Source organism: Lagopus muta, assembly GCF_023343835.1.
Source record: "Lagopus muta isolate bLagMut1 chromosome W unlocalized genomic scaffold, bLagMut1 primary SUPER_W_unloc_1, whole genome shotgun sequence".
Classification (NCBI taxonomy): Eukaryota; Metazoa; Chordata; class Aves; order Galliformes; family Phasianidae; genus Lagopus; species Lagopus muta.
This window is the reverse complement of record NW_026040168.1, coordinates 91,868-116,069: the sequence shown is the minus strand read 5'-3', so window position 1 is coordinate 116,069 and position 24,202 is coordinate 91,868. Positions and strand designations below refer to the sequence as shown.

The window sequence follows — 24,202 nt, the reverse complement described above, 5'->3', positions numbered from 1 at the left end:
TCGCGGATAACGTTGGCGGAGAACTCCTGGCGGCCGACTTTTCCGAAGAGAGCGGCGCCACTGCGCCGGGCGGCCGGCGACCTAACCATCCCGCCGGCCATGACGGCGCGCGCTCGCTACAACACTCCCTCAGCCGCGAACCTCCCCCTCTCGGCTCGGCTCGGCTCGGCTCGGCCCGGCCCGGCCCTCGGCGGCGCTCATTGGGCCGACGGAGCGCCGCCGGCCGTTCGAGCGCCTCGGTTGGCTGTCTCGCGTGCCCTTTACGCTTGTCCCCGCCCTGTTGGCGGCTCCGCTCCCGTCGGCCCGGTGCTTATCGGGGCTCAGGGACTTTGCGCGCGCCTCCGGGCGCGCGGGGATGCGACGTGGGGGAGCGGGAGGGCGCCTCCGCGAAGGGAAGCTGTGCCCTGTAAGTGCGGCGCCCCTGCGGCGGCCAAACGAGGCCTGCAGAACAGGCCCCGGGTATTAGGGATTGCCCTTATCGGCTCCTCCTCAAACGCGCTGGGGGCTTTTTGGTGCCGATCCCTCCCGTCGAATGACCGCGTATTGGCCGGGCAGGCCAGGAGTGTGCCATCTTCGCAAGAAGGGACAGGCAACTCGGGAAGAGTGCAAGGATGTTGCTAGAATACGCAGGGAGAAAATTAGACGGGCAAAAGCCCAGCGAGACCTTAATGTGGCCACCGTTGCTCGAGACGATTAAAACATTGTTTTTATGAACATATTAATAGCAAGAGGAGGGCCAAGGAGAATCTCCCTGCTTTATTCGATGCGGTGGGGAACGTCACCACCGAGGAGGAGGAAAAGGCTGAAGTTCTCAATGCCCTCTTCACTTCTGTCTTTAACAGTCAGACCAGCTATCCTCAGGGTACTCAGCCCCCTGAGCTGGAAGATGGGGCCGCGGAGCGGAATAAACGCCCCTCAATTCCCAGTGCCTTCTTTACTTCTGTCTGTTCTGACTGTTGCACCTGTGCTGGACGTGCCCTTACGATGAGCAAGCCAAGGAGAGCCAGACAGTATATATACGTATGGAGTCTGCCGAAACTTTGTGCGCGCTATTCCCTTGTTGTGTTTTCCTTCCGCCTGTGATCGACCGAGAAAGAGAACCTGCACCCCCCACCCCCGCTGCCAACCAGACTCATGAAACATTGTGACAATGCGGTGGTAACAATCTCTGCGTTCCTGTAACAAATCCTCGCTTTTCTTTTCTGTCTTTTTGCTATTGCTTTCTTCGTCCCACCTCCCATCCCCAGGCCTAGCTAACCAAAACCTTTCACAATAAACTGGTTGGGCAAACAGTTGGCTCCTTTCTGAGTCTTAATCTCACGTCGGGTATACGCATATAACGAACCATCTCGCTACCGATAGCTGGAGCGAGACAGACGCCCACCTACAAGAAGGGTCGGATGGAGGATCCGGGGAACTACAGGCCTGTCAGCCTGACCTCTGTATTGAGGAAGCTCGTGGAGCAGATCACCTGGAGCGACATCACAGGGCGTGTGCGGGACAACCAGGGGACCGGGCCTAGCCAGCGCGGGTCCCTTAAAGACAGGTCCTGCTTGACCGACCCGATCTCCTTCTACGACCAGGTGACCCGCCTAGTGGATGAGGCAAAGGCTGTGGATGTCGTCTACCTAGACTTCAGTGAAGCCTTTGATTCTGTCTCCCACGGTATTCTCCCAGAGAAGATGGCAGCCCACGGCTTGGGCAGGCGTACTCTGCCGGGTAAAAACCTGGCTGGACGGCCGGGCCCAGAGAGTGGTGGTGAATGGAGTTCAGTCCAGCTGGCGGTGGTCGCCAGCGGTGTTCCCCAGGGGGCCAGCATTTGAGCCGGTCCTGTTCAATATCTTGGTTGGTGATCTGGACGAGGGGATTGAGCGCACTCTCAGGAAGGTTGCAGATGACACCATGTTGGGAGGAAGGGCTGATCTGCTTGAGGGTAGGAAGGCCCTACGCAGGGATCCGGATAGGCTGGATCGCTTGGCTGAGGCCAATTGTAGGAGCTTCAACGAGACCAAGCGCCAGGTCCCGCACTTTGCTCACAACAACCTCATGCAACGCTATGGGCTCGGGGAAGGGTGGCTGGAAAGCTGCACTGAGGAAACGGTTCTGGGGGCATTAGTCAACAGCCGCCTGAACACGAGCCAGCAGCGTGCCCAGGGGGCCAAGAAGGCCAACGGCATCCTGGCTTGGATCACAAATCGTGCAGTCAGCAGGACTAGGGAGGTGATCATCCCTCTGTACTCGGCCCGGGTGAGGCCGCACCTCGAGTACTGCGTTCAGTTTTGGGCCCCTCACTACAAGAAAGATGTTGAGGCTCCGGAGCGTGTCCAGAGGAGGAGGGCAACCAAGCTGGTGAAGGGACTGGAGCACAAGACCTATGGGTAGCAGCTGAGGGAGCTGGGATTGTTTTGTCTGGAGAAGGGGAGGCTCAGGGCAGAGAGAGAGACCTTATCGCCTCTTTACAACTACCTGAAAGGTGGTTGTAGCGAGGTGAGGGTTGGCCGCTTCTCCCAGGTAACTAGCGGTGGGACAAGAGGTAACGGCCGTCAGCTGCGCCGGGGGGGAGCTTCAGGTTGGATATTAGGAAAAACGTAACAAGTTGTTTCATTCCGCTTCTTCAAACGGTTTAATTCAGAGTCATTCACAGCTGCGATCGCCAGTCCCGCAAGCGGATCTACTGCTGACAAATCAAGATTCTTTGAGGAACGGCCACACAATAATTTCACTCGGCGAGTTTCAAGTATTCAACTTTTAATGCAAATATCTATTAGCATTTTGACACTCCCCCACTCCAGTCAGCCTTGAATGCAATCGCAATTCAACAAAGACTAAAGCAAAGCCAGAGGCCTAACAAAGCACGAGACGTGATTACACGTTAGAGCCTGACGGTGCCTGTAGTGCCCCTCCTTCCGGTTATGGAACAATGCTACGTTTTTTGGGTTTTTTTTTTTTAATGCTTTGTTTGTATGAAAAATGAAAAATGGAGAAGGGCAGCCGAATATCAAAGACAGCAGAAGCGCGACAATTGCCGTCTCGAGCATCACAAAGTCTTTTCCATTTGGGAAAGTTCCTGTGGGAGAAACTAATTCTCCACGTCGCAAAATCCGCGACTGAAAAGAAAGCGGAAGCGGCGGCAAAGCTTCGAGATGGGTTAAGAACAGGCTGACGAGCACCGGACAGCAATCATGCAGGTAGCGTTTGCTCGGCCTCGGGACAGGGCCGTACGACTGATGATATCTGGAAGCTTTCTTCCAACCTTATTCCTTTATAATTCTATGCCTGCCGCTTGTCGATGCTGCTGTTACGCGATAAAACCCACGCCCTTTCATTTGGAAGCTGGGGGAAGACGGCAAGGCCTCAAACACACGGCACATCCTATATTATCTTTGGGAGACGGAGACCCACCGTTTTAACTTGCAGGACCATTTCCATCAGTAAGACACGCGAGACAGAGATGATATCTCCGTGCTCCATCTTTATTGTGCAAATGCTGCGCAAAGCTTTTCATTACCCTCCACAGGCACCCACCAGAACCAATTCTATATCAACGGAGGCTAGACTGACGGGCGACACGTGAAATCCATTCGGTGGCGATCCGTACGCGTGCAGCAACTCCTGCGGTGCAAACGTCTTCCCCGGGAGGCTGGCCCAACTGACGGCCACCCAGAATACAGAGACGCGTGCGGTAGTCGGAAGGGCCTGAGGGGGGGTATCTCACAGCCATCCGGAATCCATCGGTCAGGCCCAGGTTAGCAGCACACTTCTCGCCAACAATCATCAAACGCCTGTGAAGCTGGAGGGGGAAATAACGTTACGTAACGTAGCGTGCTACAACACAAAGAAGAGCGGAGAGGGCAGGAAGCGAAGGAAGGTGAGCAAAGAACCATCCACAGAACACGGTGAACTAGTTCTTCGCCATTCAAGCGCTGCTCTTCAAATTACCGCCTTTCTGCAACTGACACATTCCAAGCAAAGTTACAAAGACGGATTATGCACAATGGGGGGAGGGGCAGCTATGGGAACTTGCCATCGTTTTTTTTCCTTCTTTTTTTTTTTTTAACCCCCTCCCCACCCCCAGCTAGACAGTGACGGACTACAAATCGGGCACAGTAGCCAGATTTGTCTCGGGGTTCCAGCCCCCCATTATATCTTCGGGCAACGTAAGTCATTCTGGCAGAAAAGAAAAACTCGACGTAGGCTTTGCGAGCCCACGCAAAAGCCATCCAACTTGACTTCTATAGCTGAAAATGAAACATCCAGCACCCCTCAGACAGCTTTCCCCTTCCTCGCCTCCGACCTGCTCAAAACCCCAAGCCCTCTTCTCCGCATTTGAGCAAGTACCACTGTCGGGAAACCCTGAAAACAGGCATCGGGCCATACTTCCAAACAGCACTGCATTTTGCACTACAAGCACGCACCCAGAAATGAGCATCGCTTTCTCTCGCTACCCTTAGTCAAAACGCTCAGCTCCGTCACAAGCTAGAGGCAAAAGACTACGGTGTCGGGAAACCCCAAATAGCCTACTGTGCCTCTTTGCAACATCTAGAGGAAACGAGGCCACGGGACAGCGCCTACTAAATTACGTACCACTTACAGGCACCGTTCGGTGTACAGAAAGCTTCCACGGTCTTTACAGGTGCGCCAGAATCTTCTGCTTCGGACAACCTCACAACGGCCTTGTCGCGAGCGGCTAGGAAAAAGCGTAGGAGCTTGCGTTGAAACATCACGGAACACAAGGCACTGGAGGAAGAAGAGTACACGGTTAAAACGGGGTTGGCTCCGGAGAAAGGCAATAGCTTAAGCAGATCGCTACGCCCCACTGAACTCGTACCCCAAACGCAAGACAACACGGCGATTCTTCCTAAGTGATCTTTGAATTGGCAAAGTCCTCTCCCTTCTATCCACAAAACACGTTTTCACAGGCTCCTGCTGCTACGAGCACGGAGCGATTTTAAACCCAAACCAAACCACCTCCATTTGCGCTTATTTCACTCTCTTATTAAGACCCCGCTTAACCACTCAGGCGGCAAACGGTGGCTCACCATCCTTCAGTTATGGCCAAATATCGCCTTCCTATCCTACTTTTGACCAAGGCATTTACTAAGAACCTGGGGTTATCCCGACTGAGGCCGGGTTGACTCTCTGTCCTCAAGAACACCGCGTACTCAGGCGAAAGAACGTTCCGGATTAGCGCGGTGAGGCTGGCTCTACGTCAGACACTTCCAAATCGACGCAAAGGTTATCGCCTTGCACACGGGAATACCACCGACCTGTAGGAAACGGTCAACTAATTCTAATGGAACTAGCACGACTAGCAGCGCCAAAGGGCTGATAGATATCGCGCGCGGCAAGCGCCCGCGACTGCCACCAAGCGCTTCAGCGTCACACGCCCGCCTCTACACACGCGCGCACACCACACGGGGGCGCTGGGAAGCTAGGCGAGCCAGGCGGCACCAGCAAGCCAGTACGCGCCACGGCAGCCCCGTGGCACCGAAGGAGCGCCGGGTTTTAGAGGAGGCGCGGCAGTAGCGAGCATCAGCGGCCAGAAAGGCCCGTCCGCCCGCCCGGCGGCAACGTCGCCGCTCGCCCCGCCGCACTCGCCGGCACCGCAACGGGCGCTCGTTCCAGAGGGCGGGCGGGCGAGCGCGCTAGGGTGGGGGAGGGGTGGGAAGGGGGGGCAAGGGAAGAATCGCACAACGCACGGCAACGCCGCGGCTACCTCCTCGTCCACAACGGCTCCTCCTCTTCTCGCGGATAACGTTGGCGGAGAACTCCTGGCGGCCGACTTTTCCGAAGAGAGCGGCGCCACTGCGCCGGGCGGCCGGCGACCTAACCATCCCGCCGGCCATGACGGCGCGCGCTCGCTACAACACTCCCTCAGCCGCGAACCTCCCCCTCTCGGCTCGGCTCGGCTCGGCTCGGCCCGGCCCGGCCCTCGGCGGCGCTCATTGGGCCGACGGAGCGCCGCCGGCCGTTCGAGCGCCTCGGTTGGCTGTCTCGCGTGCCCTTTACGCTTGTCCCCGCCCTGTTGGCGGCTCCGCTCCCGTCGGCCCGGTGCTTATCGGGGCTCAGGGACTTTGCGCGCGCCTCCGGGCGCGCGGGGATGCGACGTGGGGGAGCGGGAGGGCGCCTCCGCGAAGGGAAGCTGTGCCCTGTAAGTGCGGCGCCCCTGCGGCGGCCAAACGAGGCCTGCAGAACAGGCCCCGGGTATTAGGGATTGCCCTTATCGGCTCCTCCTCAAACGCGCTGGGGGCTTTTTGGTGCCGATCCCTCCCGTCGAATGACCGCGTATTGGCCGGGCAGGCCAGGAGTGTGCCATCTTCGCAAGAAGGGACAGGCAACTCGGGAAGAGTGCAAGGATGTTGCTAGAATACGCAGGGAGAAAATTAGACGGGCAAAAGCCCAGCGAGACCTTAATGTGGCCACCGTTGCTCGAGACGATTAAAACATTGTTTTTATGAACATATTAATAGCAAGAGGAGGGCCAAGGAGAATCTCCCTGCTTTATTCGATGCGGTGGGGAACGTCACCACCAAGGAGGAGGAAAAGGCTGAAGTTCTCAATGCCCTCTTCACTTCTGTCTTTAACAGTCAGACCAGCTATCCTCAGGGTACTCAGCCCCCTGAGCTGGAAGATGGGGCCGCGGAGCGGAATAAACGCCCCTCAATTCCCAGTGCCTTCTTTACTTCTGTCTGTTCTGACTGTTGCACCTGTGCTGGACGTGCCCTTACGATGAGCAAGCCAAGGAGAGCCAGACAGTATATATACGTATGGAGTCTGCCGAAACTTTGTGCGCGCTATTCCCTTGTTGTGTTTTCCTTCCGCCTGTGATCGACCGAGAAAGAGAACCTGCACCCCCCACCCCCGCTGCCAACCAGACTCATGAAACATTGTGACACTGCGGTGGTAACAATCTCTGCGTTCCTGTAACAAATCCTCGCTTTTCTTTTCTGTCTTTTTGCTATTGCTTTCTTCGTCCCACCTCCCATCCCCAGGCCTAGCTAACCAAAACCTTTCACAATAAACTGGTTGGGCAAACAGTTGGCTCCTTTCTGAGTCTTAATCTCACGTCGGGTATACGCATATAACGAACCATCTCGCTACCGATAGCTGGAGCGAGACAGACGCCCACCTACAAGAAGGGTCGGATGGAGGATCCGGGGAACTACAGGCCTGTCAGCCTGACCTCTGTATTGAGGAAGCTCGTGGAGCAGATCACCTGGAGCGACATCACAGGGCGTGTGCGGGACAACCAGGGGACCGGGCCTAGCCAGCGCGGGTCCCTTAAAGACAGGTCCTGCTTGACCGACCCGATCTCCTTCTACGACCAGGTGACCCGCCTAGTGGATGAGGCAAAGGCTGTGGATGTCGTCTACCTAGACTTCAGTGAAGCCTTTGATTCTGTCTCCCACGGTATTCTCCCAGAGAAGATGGCAGCCCACGGCTTGGGCAGGCGTACTCTGCCGGGTAAAAACCTGGCTGGACGGCCGGGCCCAGAGAGTGGTGGTGAATGGAGTTCAGTCCAGCTGGCGGTGGTCGCCAGCGGTGTTCCCCAGGGGGCCAGCATTTGAGCCGGTCCTGTTCAATATCTTGGTTGGTGATCTGGACGAGGGGATTGAGCGCACTCTCAGGAAGGTTGCAGATGACACCATGTTGGGAGGAAGGGCTGATCTGCCTGAGGGTAGGAAGGCCCTACGCAGGGATCCGGATAGGCTGGATCGCTTGGCTGAGGACAATTGTAGGAGCTTCAACGAGACCAAGCGCCAGGTCCCGCACTTTGCTCACAACAACCTCATGCAACGCTATGGGCTCGGGGAAGGGTGGCTGGAAAGCTGCACCGAGGAAACGGTTCTGGGGGCATTAGTCAACAGCCGCCTGAACACGAGCCAGCAGCGTGCCCAGGGGGCCAAGAAGGCCAACGGCATCCTGGCTTGGATCACAAATCGTGCAGTCAGCAGGACTAGGGAGGTGATCATCCCTCTGTACTCGGCCCGGGTGAGGCCGCACCTCGAGTACTGCGTTCAGTTTTGGGCCCCTCACTACAAGAAAGACGTTGAGGCTCCGGAGCGTGTCCAGAGGAGGAGGGCAACCAAGATGGTGAAGGGACTGGAGCACAAGACCTATGGGTAGCGGCTGAGGGAGCTGGGATTGTTTTGTCTGGAGAAGGGGAGGCTCAGGGCAGAGAGAGAGACCTTATCGCCTCTTTACAACTACCCGAAAGGTGGTTGTAGCGAGGTGAGGGTTGGCCGCTTCTCCCAGGTAACTAGCGGTGGGACAAGAGGTAACGGCCGTCAGCTGCGCCGGGGGGGAGCTTCAGGTTGGATATTAGGAAAAACGTAACAAGTTGTTTCATTCCGCTTCTTCAAACGGTTTAATTCAGAGTCATTCACAGCTGCGATCGCCAGTCCCGCAAGCGGATCTACTGCTGACAAATGAAGATTCTTTGAGGAACGGCCACACAATAATTTCACTCGGCGAGTTTCAAGTATTCAACTTTTAATGCAAATATCTATTAGCATTTTGACACTCCCCCACTCCAGTCAGCCTTGAATGCAATCGCAATTCAACAAAGACTAAAGCAAAGCCAGAGGCCTAACAAAGCACGAGACGTGATTACACGTTAGAGCCTGACGGTGCCTGTAGTGCCCCTCCTTCCGGTTATGGAACAATGCTACGTTTTTTGGGTTTTTTTTTTTTAATGCTTTGTTTGTATGAAAAATGAAAAATGGAGAAGGGCAGCCGAATATCAAAGACAGCAGAAGCGCGACAATTGCCGTCTCGAGCATCACAAAGTCTTTTCCATTTGGGAAAGTTCCTGTGGGAGAAACTAATTCTCCACGTCGCAAAATCTGCGACTGAAAAGAAAGCGGAAGCGGCGGCAAAGCTTCGAGATGGGTTAAGAACAGGCTGACGAGCACCGGACAGCAATCATGCAGGTAGCGTTTGCTCGGCCTCGGGACAGGGCCGTACGACTGATGATATCTGGAAGCTTTCTTCCAACCTTATTCCTTTATAATTCTATGCCTGCCGCTTGTCGATGCTGCTGTTACGCGATAAAACCCACGCCCTTTCATTTGGAAGCTGGGGGAAGACGGCAAGGCCTCAAACACACGGCACATCCTATATTATCTTTGGGAGACGGAGACCCACCGTTTTAACTTGCAGGACCATTTCCATCAGTAAGACACGCGAGACAGAGATGATATCTCCGTGCTCCATCTTTATTGTGCAAATGCTGCGCAAAGCTTTTCATTACCCTCCACAGGCACCCACCAGAACCAATTCTATATCAACGGAGGCTAGACTGACGGGCGACACGTGAAATCCATTCGGTGGCGATCCGTACGCGTGCAGCAACTCCTGCGGTGCAAACGTCTTCCCCGGGAGGCTGGCCCAACTGACGGCCACCCAGAATACAGAGACGCGTGCGGTAGTCGGAAGGGCCTGAGGGGGGGTATCTCACAGCCATCCGGAATCCATCGGTCAGGCCCAGGTTAGCAGCACACTTCTCGCCAACAATCATCAAACGCCTGTGAAGCTGGAGGGGGAAATAACGTTACGTAACGTAGCGTGCTACAACACAAAGAAGAGCGGAGAGGGCAGGAAGCGAAGGAAGGTGAGCAAAGAACCATCCACAGAACACGGTGAACTAGTTCTTCGCCATTCAAGCGCTGCTCTTCAAATTACCGCCTTTCTGCAACTGACACATTCCAAGCAAAGTTACAAAGACGGATTATGCACAATGGGGGGAGGGGCAGCTATGGGAACTTGCCATCGTTTTTTTTCCTTCTTTTTTTTTTTTTAACCCCCTCCCCACCCCCAGCTAGACAGTGACGGACTACAAATCGGGCACAGTAGCCAGATTTGTCTCGGGGTTCCAGCCCCCCATTATATCTTCGGGCAACGTAAGTCATTCTGGCAGAAAAGAAAAACTCGACGTAGGCTTTGCGAGCCCACGCAAAAGCCATCCAACTTGACTTCTATAGCTGAAAATGAAACATCCAGCACCCCTCAGACAGCTTTCCCCTTCCTCGCCTCCGACCTGCTCAAAACCCCAAGCCCTCTTCTCCGCATTTGAGCAAGTACCACTGTCGGGAAACCCTGAAAACAGGCATCGGGCCATACTTCCAAACAGCACTGCATTTTGCACTACAAGCACGCACCCAGAAATGAGCATCGCTTTCTCTCGCTACCCTTAGTCAAAACGCTCAGCTCCGTCACAAGCTAGAGGCAAAAGACTACGGTGTCGGGAAACCCCAAATAGCCTACTGTGCCTCTTTGCAACATCTAGAGGAAACGAGGCCACGGGACAGCGCCTACTAAATTACGTACCACTTACAGGCACCGTTCGGTGTACAGAAAGCTTCCACGGTCTTTACAGGTGCGCCAGAATCTTCTGCTTCGGACAACCTCACAACGGCCTTGTCGCGAGCGGCTAGGAAAAAGCATAGGAGCTTGCGTTGAAACATCACGGAACACAAGGCACTGGAGGAAGAAGAGTACGCGGTTAAAACGGGGTTGGCTCCGGAGAAAGGCAATAGCTTAAGCAGATCGCTACGCCCCACTGAACTCGTACCCCAAACGCAAGACAACACGGCGATTCTTCCTAAGTGATCTTTGAATTGGCAAAGTCCTCTCCCTTCTATCCACAAAACACGTTTTCACAGGCTCCTGCTGCTACGAGCACGGAGCGATTTTAAACCCAAACCAAACCACTTCCATTTGCGCTTATTTCACTCTCTTATTAAGACCCCGCTTAACCACTCAGGCGGCAAACGGTGGCTCACCATCCTTCAGTTATGGCCAAATATCGCCTTCCTATCCTACTTTTGACCAAGGCATTTACTAAGAACCTGGGGTTATCCCGACTGAGGCCGGGTTGACTCTCTGTCCTCAAGAACACCGCGTACTCAGGCGAAAGAACGTTCCGGATTAGCGCGGTGAGGCTGGCTCTACATCAGACACTTCCAAATCGACGCAAAGGTTATCGCCTTGCACACGGGAATACCACCGACCTGTAGGAAACGGTCAACTAATTCTAATGGGACTAGCACGACTAGCAGCGCCAAAGGGCTGATAGATATCGCGCGCGGCAAGCGCCCGCGACTGCCACCAAGCGCTTCAGCGTCACACGCCCGCCTCTACACACGCGCGCACACCACACGGGGGCGCTGGGAAGCTAGGCGAGCCAGGCGGCACCAGCAAGCCAGTACGCGCCACGGCAGCCCCGTGGCACCGAAGGAGCGCCGGGTTTTAGAGGAGGCGCGGCAGTAGCGAGCATCAGCGGCCAGAAAGGCCCGTCCGCCCGCCCGGCGGCAACGTCGCCGCTCGCCCCGCCGCACTCGCCGGCACCGCAACGGGCGCTCGTTCCAGAGGGCGGGCGGGCGAGCGCGCTAGGGTGGGGGAGGGGTGGGAAGGGGGGGCAAGGGAAGAATCGCACAACGCACGGCAACGCCGCGGCTACCTCCTCGTCCACAACGGCTCCTCCTCTTCTCGCGGATAACGTTGGCGGAGAACTCCTGGCGGCCGACTTTTCCGAAGAGAGCGGCGCCACTGCGCCGGGCGGCCGGCGACCTAACCATCCCGCCGGCCATGACGGCGCGCGCTCGCTACAACACTCCCTCAGCCGCGAACCTCCCCCTCTCGGCTCGGCTCGGCTCGGCTCGGCCCGGCCCGGCCCTCGGCGGCGCTCATTGGGCCGACGGAGCGCCGCCGGCCGTTCGAGCGCCTCGGTTGGCTGTCTCGCGTGCCCTTTACGCTTGTCCCCGCCCTGTTGGCGGCTCCGCTCCCGTCGGCCCGGTGCTTATCGGGGCTCAGGGACTTTGCGCGCGCCTCCGGGCGCGCGGGGATGCGACGTGGGGGAGCGGGAGGGCGCCTCCGCGAAGGGAAGCTGTGCCCTGTAAGTGCGGCGCCCCTGCGGCGGCCAAACGAGGCCTGCAGAACAGGCCCCGGGTATTAGGGATTGCCCTTATCGGCTCCTCCTCAAACGCGCTGGGGGCTTTTTGGTGCCGATCCCTCCCGTCGAATGACCGCGTATTGGCCGGGCAGGCCAGGAGTGTGCCATCTTCGCAAGAAGGGACAGGCAACTCGGGAAGAGTGCAAGGATGTTGCTAGAATACGCAGGGAGAAAATTAGACGGGCAAAAGCCCAGCGAGACCTTAATGTGGCCACCGTTGCTCGAGACGATTAAAACATTGTTTTTATGAACATATTAATAGCAAGAGGAGGGCCAAGGAGAATCTCCCTGCTTTATTCGATGCGGTGGGGAACGTCACCACCAAGGAGGAGGAAAAGGCTGAAGTTCTCAATGCCCTCTTCACTTCTGTCTTTAACAGTCAGACCAGCTATCCTCAGGGTACTCAGCCCCCTGAGCTGGAAGATGGGGCCGCGGAGCGGAATAAACGCCCCTCAATTCCCAGTGCCTTCTTTACTTCTGTCTGTTCTGACTGTTGCACCTGTGCTGGACGTGCCCTTACCATGAGCAAGCCAAGGAGAGCCAGACAGTATATATACGTATGGAGTCTGCCGAAACTTTGTGCGCGCTATTCCCTTGTTGTGTTTTCCTTCCGCCTGTGATCGACCGAGAAAGAGAACCTGCACCCCCCACCCCCGCTGCCAACCAGACTCATGAAACATTGTGACACTGCGGTGGTAACAATCTCTGCGTTCCTGTAACAAATCCTCGCTTTTCTTTTCTGTCTTTTTGCTATTGCTTTCTTCGTCCCACCTCCCATCCCCAGGCCTAGCTAACCAAAACCTTTCACAATAAACTGGTTGGGCAAACAGTTGGCTCCTTTCTGAGTCTTAATCTCACGTCGGGTATACGCATATAACGAACCATCTCGCTACCGATAGCTGGAGCGAGACAGACGCCCACCTACAAGAAGGGTCGGATGGAGGATCCGGGGAACTACAGGCCTGTCAGCCTGACCTCGGTATTGAGGAAGCTCGTGGAGCAGATCACCCGGAGCGACATCACAGGGCGTGTGCGGGACAACCAGGGGACCGGGCCTAGCCAGCGCGGGTCCCTTAAAGACAGGTCCTGCTTGACCGACCCGATCTCCTTCTACGACCAGGTGACCCGCCTAGTGGATGAGGCAAAGGCTGTGGATGTCGTCTACCTAGACTTCAGTGAAGCCTTTGATTCTGTCTCCCACGGTATTCTCCCAGAGAAGATGGCAGCCCACGGCTTGGGCAGGCGTACTCTGCCGGGTAAAAACCTGGCTGGACGGCCGGGCCCAGAGAGTGGTGGTGAATGGAGTTCAGTCCAGCTGGCGGTGGTCGCCAGCGGTGTTCCCCAGGGGGCCAGCATTTGAGCCGGTCCTGTTCAATATCTTGGTTGGTGATCTGGACGAGGGGATTGAGCGCACTCTCAGGAAGGTTGCAGATGACACCATGTTGGGAGGAAGGGCTGATCTGCCTGAGGGTAGGAAGGCCCTACGCAGGGATCCGGATAGGCTGGATCGCTTGGCTGAGGACAATTGTAGGAGCTTCAACGAGACCAAGCGCCAGGTCCCGCACTTTGCTCACAACAACCTCATGCAACGCTATGGGCTCGGGGAAGGGTGGCTGGAAAGCTGCACCGAGGAAACGGTTCTGGGGGCATTAGTCAACAGCCGCCTGAACACGAGCCAGCAGCGTGCCCAGGGGGCCAAGAAGGCCAACGGCATCCTGGCTTGGATCACAAATCGTGCAGTCAGCAGGACTAGGGAGGTGATCATCCCTCTGTACTCGGCCCGGGTGAGGCCGCACCTCGAGTACTGCGTTCAGTTTTGGGCCCCTCACTACAAGAAAGACGTTGAGGCTCCGGAGCGTGTCCAGAGGAGGAGGGCAACCAAGATGGTGAAGGGACTGGAGCACAAGACCTATGGGTAGCGGCTGAGGGAGCTGGGATTGTTTTGTCTGGAGAAGGGGAAGCTCAGGGCAGAGAGAGAGACCTTATCGCCTCTTTACAACTACCCGAAAGGTGGTTGTAGCGAGGTGAGGGTTGGCCGCTTCTCCCAGGTAACTAGCGGTGGGACAAGAGGTAACGGCCGTCAGCTGCGCCGGGGGGGAGCTTCAGGTTGGATATTAGGAAAAACGTAACAAGTTGTTTCATTCCGCTTCTTCAAACGGTTTAATTCAGAGTCATTCACAGCTGCGATCGCCAGTCCCGCAAGCGGATCTACTGCTGACAAATGAAGATTCTTTGAGGAACGGCCACACAATAATTTCACTCGGCGAGTTTCAAGTATTCAACTTTTAATGCAAATATCTATTAGCATTTTGACACTCCCCCACTCCAGTCAGCCTTGAATGCAATCGCAATTCAACAAAGACTAAAGCAAAGCCAGAGGCCTAACAAAGCACGAGACGTGATTACACGTTAGAGCCTGACGGTGCCTGTAGTGCCCCTCCTTCCGGTTATGGAACAATGCTACGTTTTTTGGGTTTTTTTTTTTTAATGCTTTGTTTGTATGAAAAATGAAAAATGGAGAAGGGCAGCCGAATATCAAAGACAGCAGAAGCGCGACAATTGCCGTCTCGAGCATCACAAAGTCTTTTCCATTTGGGAAAGTTCCTGTGGGAGAAACTAATTCTCCACGTCGCAAAATCTGCGACTGAAAAGAAAGCGGAAGCGGCGGCAAAGCTTCGAGATGGGTTAAGAACAGGCTGACGAGCACCGGACAGCAATCATGCAGGTAGCGTTTGCTCGGCCTCGGGACAGGGCCGTACGACTGATGATATCTGGAAGCTTTCTTCCAACCTTATTCCTTTATAATTCTATGCCTGCCGCTTGTCGATGCTGCTGTTACGCGATAAAACCCACGCCCTTTCATTTGGAAGCTGGGGGAAGACGGCAAGGCCTCAAACACACGGCACATCCTATATTATCTTTGGGAGACGGAGACCCACCGTTTTAACTTGCAGGACCATTTCCATCAGTAAGACACGCGAGACAGAGATGATATCTCCGTGCTCCATCTTTATTGTGCAAATGCTGCGCAAAGCTTTTCATTACCCTCCACAGGCACCCACCAGAACCAATTCTATATCAACGGAGGCTAGACTGACGGGCGACACGTGAAATCCATTCGGTGGCGATCCGTACGCGTGCAGCAACTCCTGCGGTGCAAACGTCTTCCCCGGGAGGCTGGCCCAACTGACGGCCACCCAGAATACAGAGACGCGTGCGGTAGTCGGAAGGGCCTGAGGGGGGGTATCTCACAGCCATCCGGAATCCATCGGTCAGGCCCAGGTTAGCAGCACACTTCTCGCCAACAATCATCAAACGCCTGTGAAGCTGGAGGGGGAAATAACGTTACGTAACGTAGCGTGCTACAACACAAAGAAGAGCGGAGAGGGCAGGAAGCGAAGGAAGGTGAGCAAAGAACCATCCACAGAACACGGTGAACTAGTTCTTCGCCATTCAAGCGCTGCTCTTCAAATTACCGCCTTTCTGCAACTGACACATTCCAAGCAAAGTTACAAAGACGGATTATGCACAATGGGGGGAGGGGCAGCTATGGGAACTTGCCATCGTTTTTTTTCCTTCTTTTTTTTTTTTTAACCCCCTCCCCACCCCCAGCTAGACAGTGACGGACTACAAATCGGGCACAGTAGCCAGATTTGTCTCGGGGTTCCAGCCCCCCATTATATCTTCGGGCAACGTAAGTCATTCTGGCAGAAAAGAAAAACTCGACGTAGGCTTTGCGAGCCCACGCAAAAGCCATCCAACTTGACTTCTATAGCTGAAAATGAAACATCCAGCACCCCTCAGACAGCTTTCCCCTTCCTCGCCTCCGACCTGCTCAAAACCCCAAGCCCTCTTCTCCGCATTTGAGCAAGTACCACTGTCGGGAAACCCTGAAAACAGGCATCGGGCCATACTTCCAAACAGCACTGCATTTTGCACTACAAGCACGCACCCAGAAATGAGCATCGCTTTCTCTCGCTACCCTTAGTCAAAACGCTCAGCTCCGTCACAAGCTAGAGGCAAAAGACTACGGTGTCGGGAAACCCCAAATAGCCTACTGTGCCTCTTTGCAACATCTAGAGGAAACGAGGCCACGGGACAGCGCCTACTAAATTACGTACCACTTACAGGCACCGTTCGGTGTACAGAAAGCTTCCACGGTCTTTACAGGTGCGCCAGAATCTTCTGCTTCGGACAACCTCACAACGGCCTTGTCGCGAGCGGCTAGGAAAAAGCGTAGGAGCTTGCGTTGAAACATCACGGAACACAAGGCACTGGAGGAAGAAGAGTACACGGTTAAAACGGGGTTGACTCCGGAGAAAGGCAATAGCTTAAGCAGATCGCTACGCCCCACTGAACTCGTACCCCAAACGCAAGACAACACGGCGATTCTTCCTAAGTGATCTTTGAATTGGCAAAGTCCTCTCCCTTCTATCCACAAAACACGTTTTCACAGGCTCCTGCTGCTACGAGCACGGAGCGATTTTAAACCCAAACCAAACCACCTCCATTTGCGCTTATTTCACTCTCTTATTAAGACCCCGCTTAACCACTCAGGCGGCAAACGGTGGCTCACCATCCTTCAGTTATGGCCAAATATCGCCTTCCTATCCTACTTTTGACCAAGGCATTTACTAAGAACCTGGGGTTATCCCGACTGAGGCCGGGTTGACTCTCTGTCCTCAAGAACACCGCGTACTCAGGCGAAAGAACGTTCCGGATTAGCGCGGTGAGGCTGGCTCTACATCAGACACTTCCAAATCGACGCAAAGGTTATCGCCTTGCACACGGGAATACCACCGACCTGTAGGAAACGGTCAACTAATTCTAATGGGACTAGCACGACTAGCAGCGCCAAAGGGCTGATAGATATCGCGCGCGGCAAGCGCCCGCGACTGCCACCAAGCGCTTCAGCGTCACACGCCCGCCTCTACACACGCGCGCACACCACACGGGGGCGCTGGGAAGCTAGGCGAGCCAGGCGGCACCAGCAAGCCAGTACGCGCCACGGCAGCCCCGTGGCACCGAAGGAGCGCCGGGTTTTAGAGGAGGCGCGGCAGTAGCGAGCATCAGCGGCCAGAAAGGCCCGTCCGCCCGCCCGGCGGCAACGTCGCCGCTCGCCCCGCCGCACTCGCCGGCACCGCAACGGGCGCTCGTTCCAGAGGGCGGGCGGGCGAGCGCGCTAGGGTGGGGGAGGGGTGGGAAGGGGGGGCAAGGGAAGAATCGCACAACGCACGGCAACGCCGCGGCTACCTCCTCGTCCACAACGGCTCCTCCTCTTCTCGCGGATAACGTTGGCGGAGAACTCCTGGCGGCCGACTTTTCCGAAGAGAGCGGCGCCACTGCGCCGGGCGGCCGGCGACCTAACCATCCCGCCGGCCATGACGGCGCGCGCTCGCTACAACACTCCCTCAGCCGCGAACCTCCCCCTCTCGGCTCGGCTCGGCTCGGCTCGGCCCGGCCCGGCCCTCGGCGGCGCTCATTGGGCCGACGGAGCGCCGCCGGCCGTTCGAGCGCCTCGGTTGGCTGTCTCGCGTGCCCTTTACGCTTGTCCCCGCCCTGTTGGCGGCTCCGCTCCCGTCGGCCCGGTGCTTATCGGGGCTCAGGGACTTTGCGCGCGCCTCCGGGCGCGCGGGGATGCGACGTGGGGGAGCGGGAGGGCGCCTCCGCGAAGGGAAGCTGTGCCCTGTAAGTGCGGCGCCCCTGCGGCGGCCAAACGAGGCCTGCAGAACAGGCCCCGGGTATTAGGGATTGCCCTTATCGGCTCCTCCTCAAACGCGCTGGGGGCTTTTTGGTGCCGATCCCTCCCGTCGAATGACCGCGTATTGGCCGGGCAGGCCAGGAGTGTGCCATCTTCGCAAGAAGGGACAGGCAACTCGGGAAGAGTGCAAGGATGTTGCTAGAATACGCAGGGAGAAAATTAGACGGGCAAAAGCCCAGTGAGACCTTAATGTGGCCACCGTTGCTCGAGACGATTAAAACATTGTTTTTATGAACATATTAATAGCAAGAGGAGGGCCAAGGAGAATCTCCCTGCTTTATTCGATGCGGTGGGGAACGTCACCACCAAGGAGGAGGAAAAGGCTGAAGTTCTCAATGCCCTCTTCACTTCTGTCTTTAACAGTCAGACCAGCTATCCTCAGGGTACTCAGCCCCCTGAGCTGGAAGATGGGGCCGCGGAGCGGAATAAACGCCCCTCAATTCCCAGTGCCTTCTTTACTTCTGTCTGTTCTGACTGTTGCACCTGTGCTGGACGTGCCCTTACGATGAGCAAGCCAAGGAGAGCCAGACAGTATATATACGTATGGAGTCTGCCGAAACTTTGTGCGCGCTATTCCCTTGTTGTGTTTTCCTTCCGCCTGTGATCGACCGAGAAAGAGAACCTGCACCCCCCACCCCCGCTGCCAACCAGACTCATGAAACATTGTGACACTGCGGTGGTAACAATCTCTGCGTTCCTGTAACAAATCCTCGCTTTTCTTTTCTGTCTTTTTGCTATTGCTTTCTTCGTCCCACCTCCCATCCCCAGGCCTAGCTAACCAAAACCTTTCACAATAAACTGGTTGGGCAAACAGTTGGCTCCTTTCTGAGTCTTAATCTCACGTCGGGTATACGCATATAACGAACCATCTCGCTACCGATAGCTGGAGCGAGACAGACGCCCACCTACAAGAAGGGTCGGATGGAGGATCCGGGGAACTACAGGCCTGTCAGCCTGACCTCGGTATTGAGGAAGCTCGTGGAGCAGATCACCCGGAGCGACATCACAGGGCGTGTGCGGGACAACCAGGGGACCGGGCCTAGCCAGCGCGGGTCCCTTAAAGACAGGTCCTGCTTGACCGACCCGATCTCCTTCTACGACCAGGTGACCCGCCTAGTGGATGAGGCAAAGGCTGTGGATGTCGTCTACCTAGACTTCAGTGAAGCCTTTGATTCTGTCTCCCACGGTATTCTCCCAGAGAAGATGGCAGCCCACGGCTTGGGCAGGCGTACTCTGCCGGGTAAAAACCTGGCTGGACGGCCGGGCCCAGAGAGTGGTGGTGAATGGAGTTCAGTCCAGCTGGCGGTGGTCGCCAGCGGTGTTCCCCAGGGGGCCAGCATTTGAGCCGGTCCTGTTCAATATCTTGGTTGGTGATCTGGACGAGGGGATTGAGCGCACTCTCAGGAAGGTTGCAGATGACACCATGTTGGGAGGAAGGGCTGATCTGCCTGAGGGTAGGAAGGCCCTACGCAGGGATCCGGATAGGCTGGATCGCTTGGCTGAGGACAATTGTAGGAGCTTCAACGAGACCAAGCGCCAGGTCCCGCACTTTGCTCACAACAACCTCATGCAACGCTATGGGCTCGGGGAAGGGTGGCTGGAAAGCTGCACCGAGGAAACGGTTCTGGGGGCATTAGTCAACAGCCGCCTGAACACGAGCCAGCAGCGTGCCCAGGGGGCCAAGAAGGCCAACGGCATCCTGGCTTGGATCACAAATCGTGCAGTCAGCAGGACTAGGGAGGTGATCATCCCTCTGTACTCGGCCCGGGTGAGGCCGCACCTCGAGTACTGCGTTCAGTTTTGGGCCCCTCACTACAAGAAAGACGTTGAGGCTCCGGAGCGTGTCCAGAGGAGGAGGGCAACCAAGATGGTGAAGGGACTGGAGCACAAGACCTATGGGTAGCGGCTGAGGGAGCTGGGATTGTTTTGTCTGGAGAAGGGGAGGCTCAGGGCAGAGAGAGAGACCTTATCGCCTCTTTACAACTACCCGAAAGGTGGTTGTAGCGAGGTGAGGGTTGGCCGCTTCTCCCAGGTAACTAGCGGTGGGACAAGAGGTAACGGCCGTCAGCTGCGCCGGGGGGGAGCTTCAGGTTGGATATTAGGAAAAACGTAACAAGTTGTTTCATTCCGCTTCTTCAAACGGTTTAATTCAGAGTCATTCACAGCTGCGATCGCCAGTCCCGCAAGCGGATCTACTGCTGACAAATGAAGATTCTTTGAGGAACGGCCACACAATAATTTCACTCGGCGAGTTTCAAGTATTCAACTTTTAATGCAAATATCTATTAGCATTTTGACACTCCCCCACTCCAGTCAGCCTTGAATGCAATCGCAATTCAACAAAGACTAAAGCAAAGCCAGAGGCCTAACAAAGCACGAGACGTGATTACACGTTAGAGCCTGACGGTGCCTGTAGTGCCCCTCCTTCCGGTTATGGAACAATGCTACGTTTTTTGGGGTTTTTTTTTTTAATGCTTTGTTTGTATGAAAAATGAAAAATGGAGAAGGGCAGCCGAATATCAAAGACAGCAGAAGCGCGACAATTGCCGTCTCGAGCATCACAAAGTCTTTTCCATTTGGGAAAGTTCCTGTGGGAGAAACTAATTCTCCACGTCGCAAAATCCGCGACTGAAAAGAAAGCGGAAGCGGCGGCAAAGCTTCGAGATGGGTTAAGAACAGGCTGACGAGCACCGGACAGCAATCATGCAGGTAGCGTTTGCTCGGCCTCGGGACAGGGCCATACGACTGATGATATCTGGAAGCTTTCTTCCAACCTTATTCCTCTATAATTCTACGCCTGCAGCTTGTCGATGCTGCTGTTACGCGATAAAACCCACGCCCTTTCATTTGGAAGCTGGGGGAAGACGGCAAGGCCTCAAACACACGGCACATCCTATATTATCTTTGGGAGATGGAGACCCACCGTTTTAACTTGCAGGACCATTTCCATCAGTAAGACACGCGAGACAGAGATGATATCTCCGTGCTCCATCTTTATTGTGCAAATGCTGCGCAAAGCTTTTCATTACCCTCCACAGGCACCCACCAGAACCAATTCTATGTCAACGGAGGCTAGACTGACGGGCGACACGTGAAATCCATTCGGTGGCGATCCGTACGCGTGCAGCAACTCCTGCGGTGCAAACGTCTTCCCCGGGAGGCTGGCCCAACTGACGGCCACCCAGAATACAGAGACGCGTGCGGTAGTCGGAAGGGCCTGAGGGGGGGTATCTCACAGCCATCCGGAATCCATCGGTCAGGCCCAGGTTAGCAGCACACTTCTCGCCAACAATCATCAAACGCCTGTGAAGCTGGAGGGGGAAATAACGTTACGTAACGTAGCGTGCTACAACACACAGAAGAGCGGAGAGGGCAGGAAGCGAAGGAAGGTGAGCAAAGAACCATCCACAGAACGCGGTGAACTAGTTCTTCGCCATTCAAGCGCTGCTCTTCAAATTTCCGCCTTTCTGCAACTGACACATTCTAAGCAAAGTTACAAAGACCGATTATGCACAATGGGGGGAGGGGCAGCTATGGGAACTTGCCATCGTTTTTTTTCCTTCTTTTTCTTTTTTTTTAACCCCCTCCCCACCCCCAGCTAGACAGTGACGGACTACAAATCGGGCACAGTAGCCAGATTTGTCTCGGGGTTCCAGCCCCCCATTATATCTTCGGGCAACGTAAGTCATTCTGGCAGAAAAGAAAAACTCGACGTAGGCTTTGCGAGCCCACACAAAAGCCATCCAACTTGACTTCTATAGCTGAAAATGAAACATCCAGCACCCCTCAGACAGCTTTCCCCTTCCTCGCCTCCGACCTGCTCAAAACCCCAAGCCCTCTTCTCCGCATTTGAGCAAGTACCACTGTCGGGAAACCCTGAAAACAGGCATCGGGCCATACTTCCAAACAGCACTGCATTTTGCACTACAAGCACGCACCCAGAAATGAGCATCGCTTTCTCTCGCTACCCTTAGTCAAAACGCTCAGCTCCGTCACAAGCTAGAGGCAAAAGACTACGGTGTCGGGAAACCCCAAATAGCCTACTGTGCCTCTTTGCAACATCTAGAGGAAACGAGGCCATGGGACAGCGCCTACTAAATTACGTACCACTTACAGGCACCGTTCGGTGTACAGAAAGCTTCCACGGTCTTTACAGGTGCGCCAGAATCTTCTGCTTCGGACAACCTCACAACGGCCTTGTCGCGAGCGGCTAGGAAAAAGCGTAGGAGCTTGCGTTGAAACATCACGGAACACAAGGCACTGGAGGAAGAAGAGTACACGGTTAAAACGGGGTTGGCTCCGGAGAAAGGCAATAGCTTAAGCAGATCGCTACGCCCCACTGAACTCGTACCCCAAACGCAAGACAACACGGCGATTCTTCCTAAGTGATCTTTGAATTGGCAAAGTCCTCTCCCTTCTATCCACAAAACACGTTTTCACAGGCTCCTGCTGCTACGAGCACGGAGCGATTTTAAACCCAAACCAAACCACCTCCATTTGCGCTTATTTCACTCTCTTATTAAGACCCCGCTTAACCACTCAGGCGGCAAACGGTGGCTCACCATCCTTCAATTATGGCCAAATATCGCCTTCCTATCCTACTTTTGACCAAGGCATTTACTAAGAACCTGGGGTTATCCCGACTGAGGCCGGGTTGACTCTCTGTCCTCAAGAACACCGCGTACTCAGGCGAAAGAACGTTCCGGATTAGCGCGGTGAGGCTGGCTCTACGTCAGACACTTCCAAATCGACGCAAAGGTTATCGCCTTGCACACGGGAATACCACCGACCTGAAGGAAACGGCCAACTAATCCCAATGGTCAACTAATTCTAATGGAACTAGCACGACTAGCAGCGCCAAAGGGCTGATAGATATCGCGCGCGGCAAGCGCCCGCGACTGCCACCAAGCGCTTCAGCGTCACACGCCCGCCTCTACACACGCGCGCACACCACACGGGGGCGCTGGGAAGCTAGGCGAGCCAGGCGGCACCAGCAAGCCAGTACGCGCCACGGCAGCCCCGTGGCACCGAAGGAGCGCCGGGTTTTAGAGGAGGCGCGGCAGTAGCGAGCATCAGCGGCCAGAAAGGCCCGTCCGCCCGCCCGGCGGCAACGTCGCCGCTCGCCCCGCCGCACTCGCCGGCACCGCAACGGGCGCTCGTTCCAGAGGGCGGGCGGGCGAGCGCGCTAGGGTGGGGGAGGGGTGGGAAGGGGGGGCAAGGGAAGAATCGCACAACGCACGGCAACGCCGCGGCTACCTCCTCGTCCACAACGGCTCCTCCTCTTCTCGCGGATAACGTTGGCGGAGAACTCCTGGCGGCCGACTTTTCCGAAGAGAGCGGCGCCACTGCGCCGGGCGGCCGGCGACCTAACCATCCCGCCGGCCATGACGGCGCGCGCTCGCTACAACACTCCCTCAGCCGCGAACCTCCCCCTCTCGGCTCGGCTCGGCTCGGCTCGGCCCGGCCCGGCCCTCGGCGGCGCTCATTGGGCCGACGGAGCGCCGCCGGCCGTTCGAGCGCCTCGGTTGGCTGTCTCGCGTGCCCTTTACGCTTGTCCCCGCCCTGTTGGCGGCTCCGCTCCCGTCGGCCCGGTGCTTATCGGGGCTCAGGGACTTTGCGCGCGCCTCCGGGCGCGCGGGGATGCGACGTGGGGGGAGCGGGAGGGCGCCTCCGCGAAGGGAAGCTGTGCCCTGTAAGTGCGGCGCCCCTGCGGCGGCCAAACGAGGCCTGCAGAACAGGCCCCGGGTATTAGGGATTGCCCTTATCGGCTCCTCCTCAAACGCGCTGGGGGCTTTTTGGTGCCGATCCCTCCCGTCGAATGACCGCGTATTGGCCGGGCAGGCCAGGAGTGTGCCATCTTCGCAAGAAGGGACAGGCAACTCGGGAAGAGTGCAAGGATGTTGCTAGAATACGCAGGGAGAAAATTAGACGGGCAAAAGCCCAGTGAGACCTTAATGTGGCCACCGTTGCTCGAGACGATTAAAACATTGTTTTTATGAACATATTAATAGCAAGAGGAGGGCCAAGGAGAATCTCCCTGCTTTATTCGATGCGGTGGGGAACGTCACCACCAAGGAGGAGGAAAAGGCTGAAGTTCTCAATGCCCTCTTCACTTCTGTCTTTAACAGTCAGACCAGCTATCCTCAGGGTACTCAGCCCCCTGAGCTGGAAGATGGGGCCGCGGAGCGGAATAAACGCCCCTCAATTCCCAGTGCCTTCTTTACTTCTGTCTGTTCTGACTGTTGCACCTGTGCTGGACGTGCCCTTACGATGAGCAAGCCAAGGAGAGCCAGACAGTATATATACGTATGGAGTCTGCCGAAACTTTGTGCGCGCTATTCCCTTGTTGTGTTTTCCTTCCGCCTGTGATCGACCGAGAAAGAGAACCTGCACCCCCCACCCCCGCTGCCAACCAGACTCATGAAACATTGTGACACTGCGGTGGTAACAATCTCTGCGTTCCTGTAACAAATCCTCGCTTTTCTTTT

At 55.9% G+C, this 24,202-nt stretch overlaps 4 protein-coding genes across 4 annotated transcripts in view; all 4 read right to left on the bottom strand.

The window, feature by feature from the left end:
* Window positions 1–101, bottom strand: part of LOC125687578 (adenosine 5'-monophosphoramidase HINT1-like) — a 37,697-nt gene extending 37,596 nt beyond the window's left edge. The window contains 1 exon segment of the mRNA XM_048932775.1: window positions 3–101. Within this exon segment, the coding sequence (XP_048788732.1) occupies window positions 3–101 (99 nt within the window).
* Window positions 102–2,928: 2,827 nt separating this feature from the next.
* LOC125687582 (adenosine 5'-monophosphoramidase HINT1-like) lies at window positions 2,929–5,846 on the bottom strand. The gene is given in 4 exon segments (XM_048932779.1): window positions 2,929–3,790; window positions 4,632–4,737; window positions 5,717–5,745; window positions 5,748–5,846. Coding segments are annotated over 4 exon segments (483 nt in total). The 3' UTR covers window positions 2,929–3,541.
* Window positions 5,847–14,418: 8,572 nt separating this feature from the next.
* LOC125687579 (adenosine 5'-monophosphoramidase HINT1-like) lies at window positions 14,419–17,336 on the bottom strand. The gene is given in 4 exon segments (XM_048932776.1): window positions 14,419–15,280; window positions 16,122–16,227; window positions 17,207–17,235; window positions 17,238–17,336. Coding segments are annotated over 4 exon segments (483 nt in total). The 3' UTR covers window positions 14,419–15,031.
* A 2,458-nt stretch (window positions 17,337–19,794) lies between these two features.
* LOC125687581 (adenosine 5'-monophosphoramidase HINT1-like) lies at window positions 19,795–23,100 on the bottom strand. Its single transcript, XM_048932778.1, is given in 4 exon segments — window positions 19,795–21,025; window positions 21,869–21,974; window positions 22,971–22,999; window positions 23,002–23,100. Coding segments are annotated over 4 exon segments (483 nt in total). The 3' UTR covers window positions 19,795–20,776.
* Window positions 23,101–24,202: the final 1,102 nt, after the last annotated feature.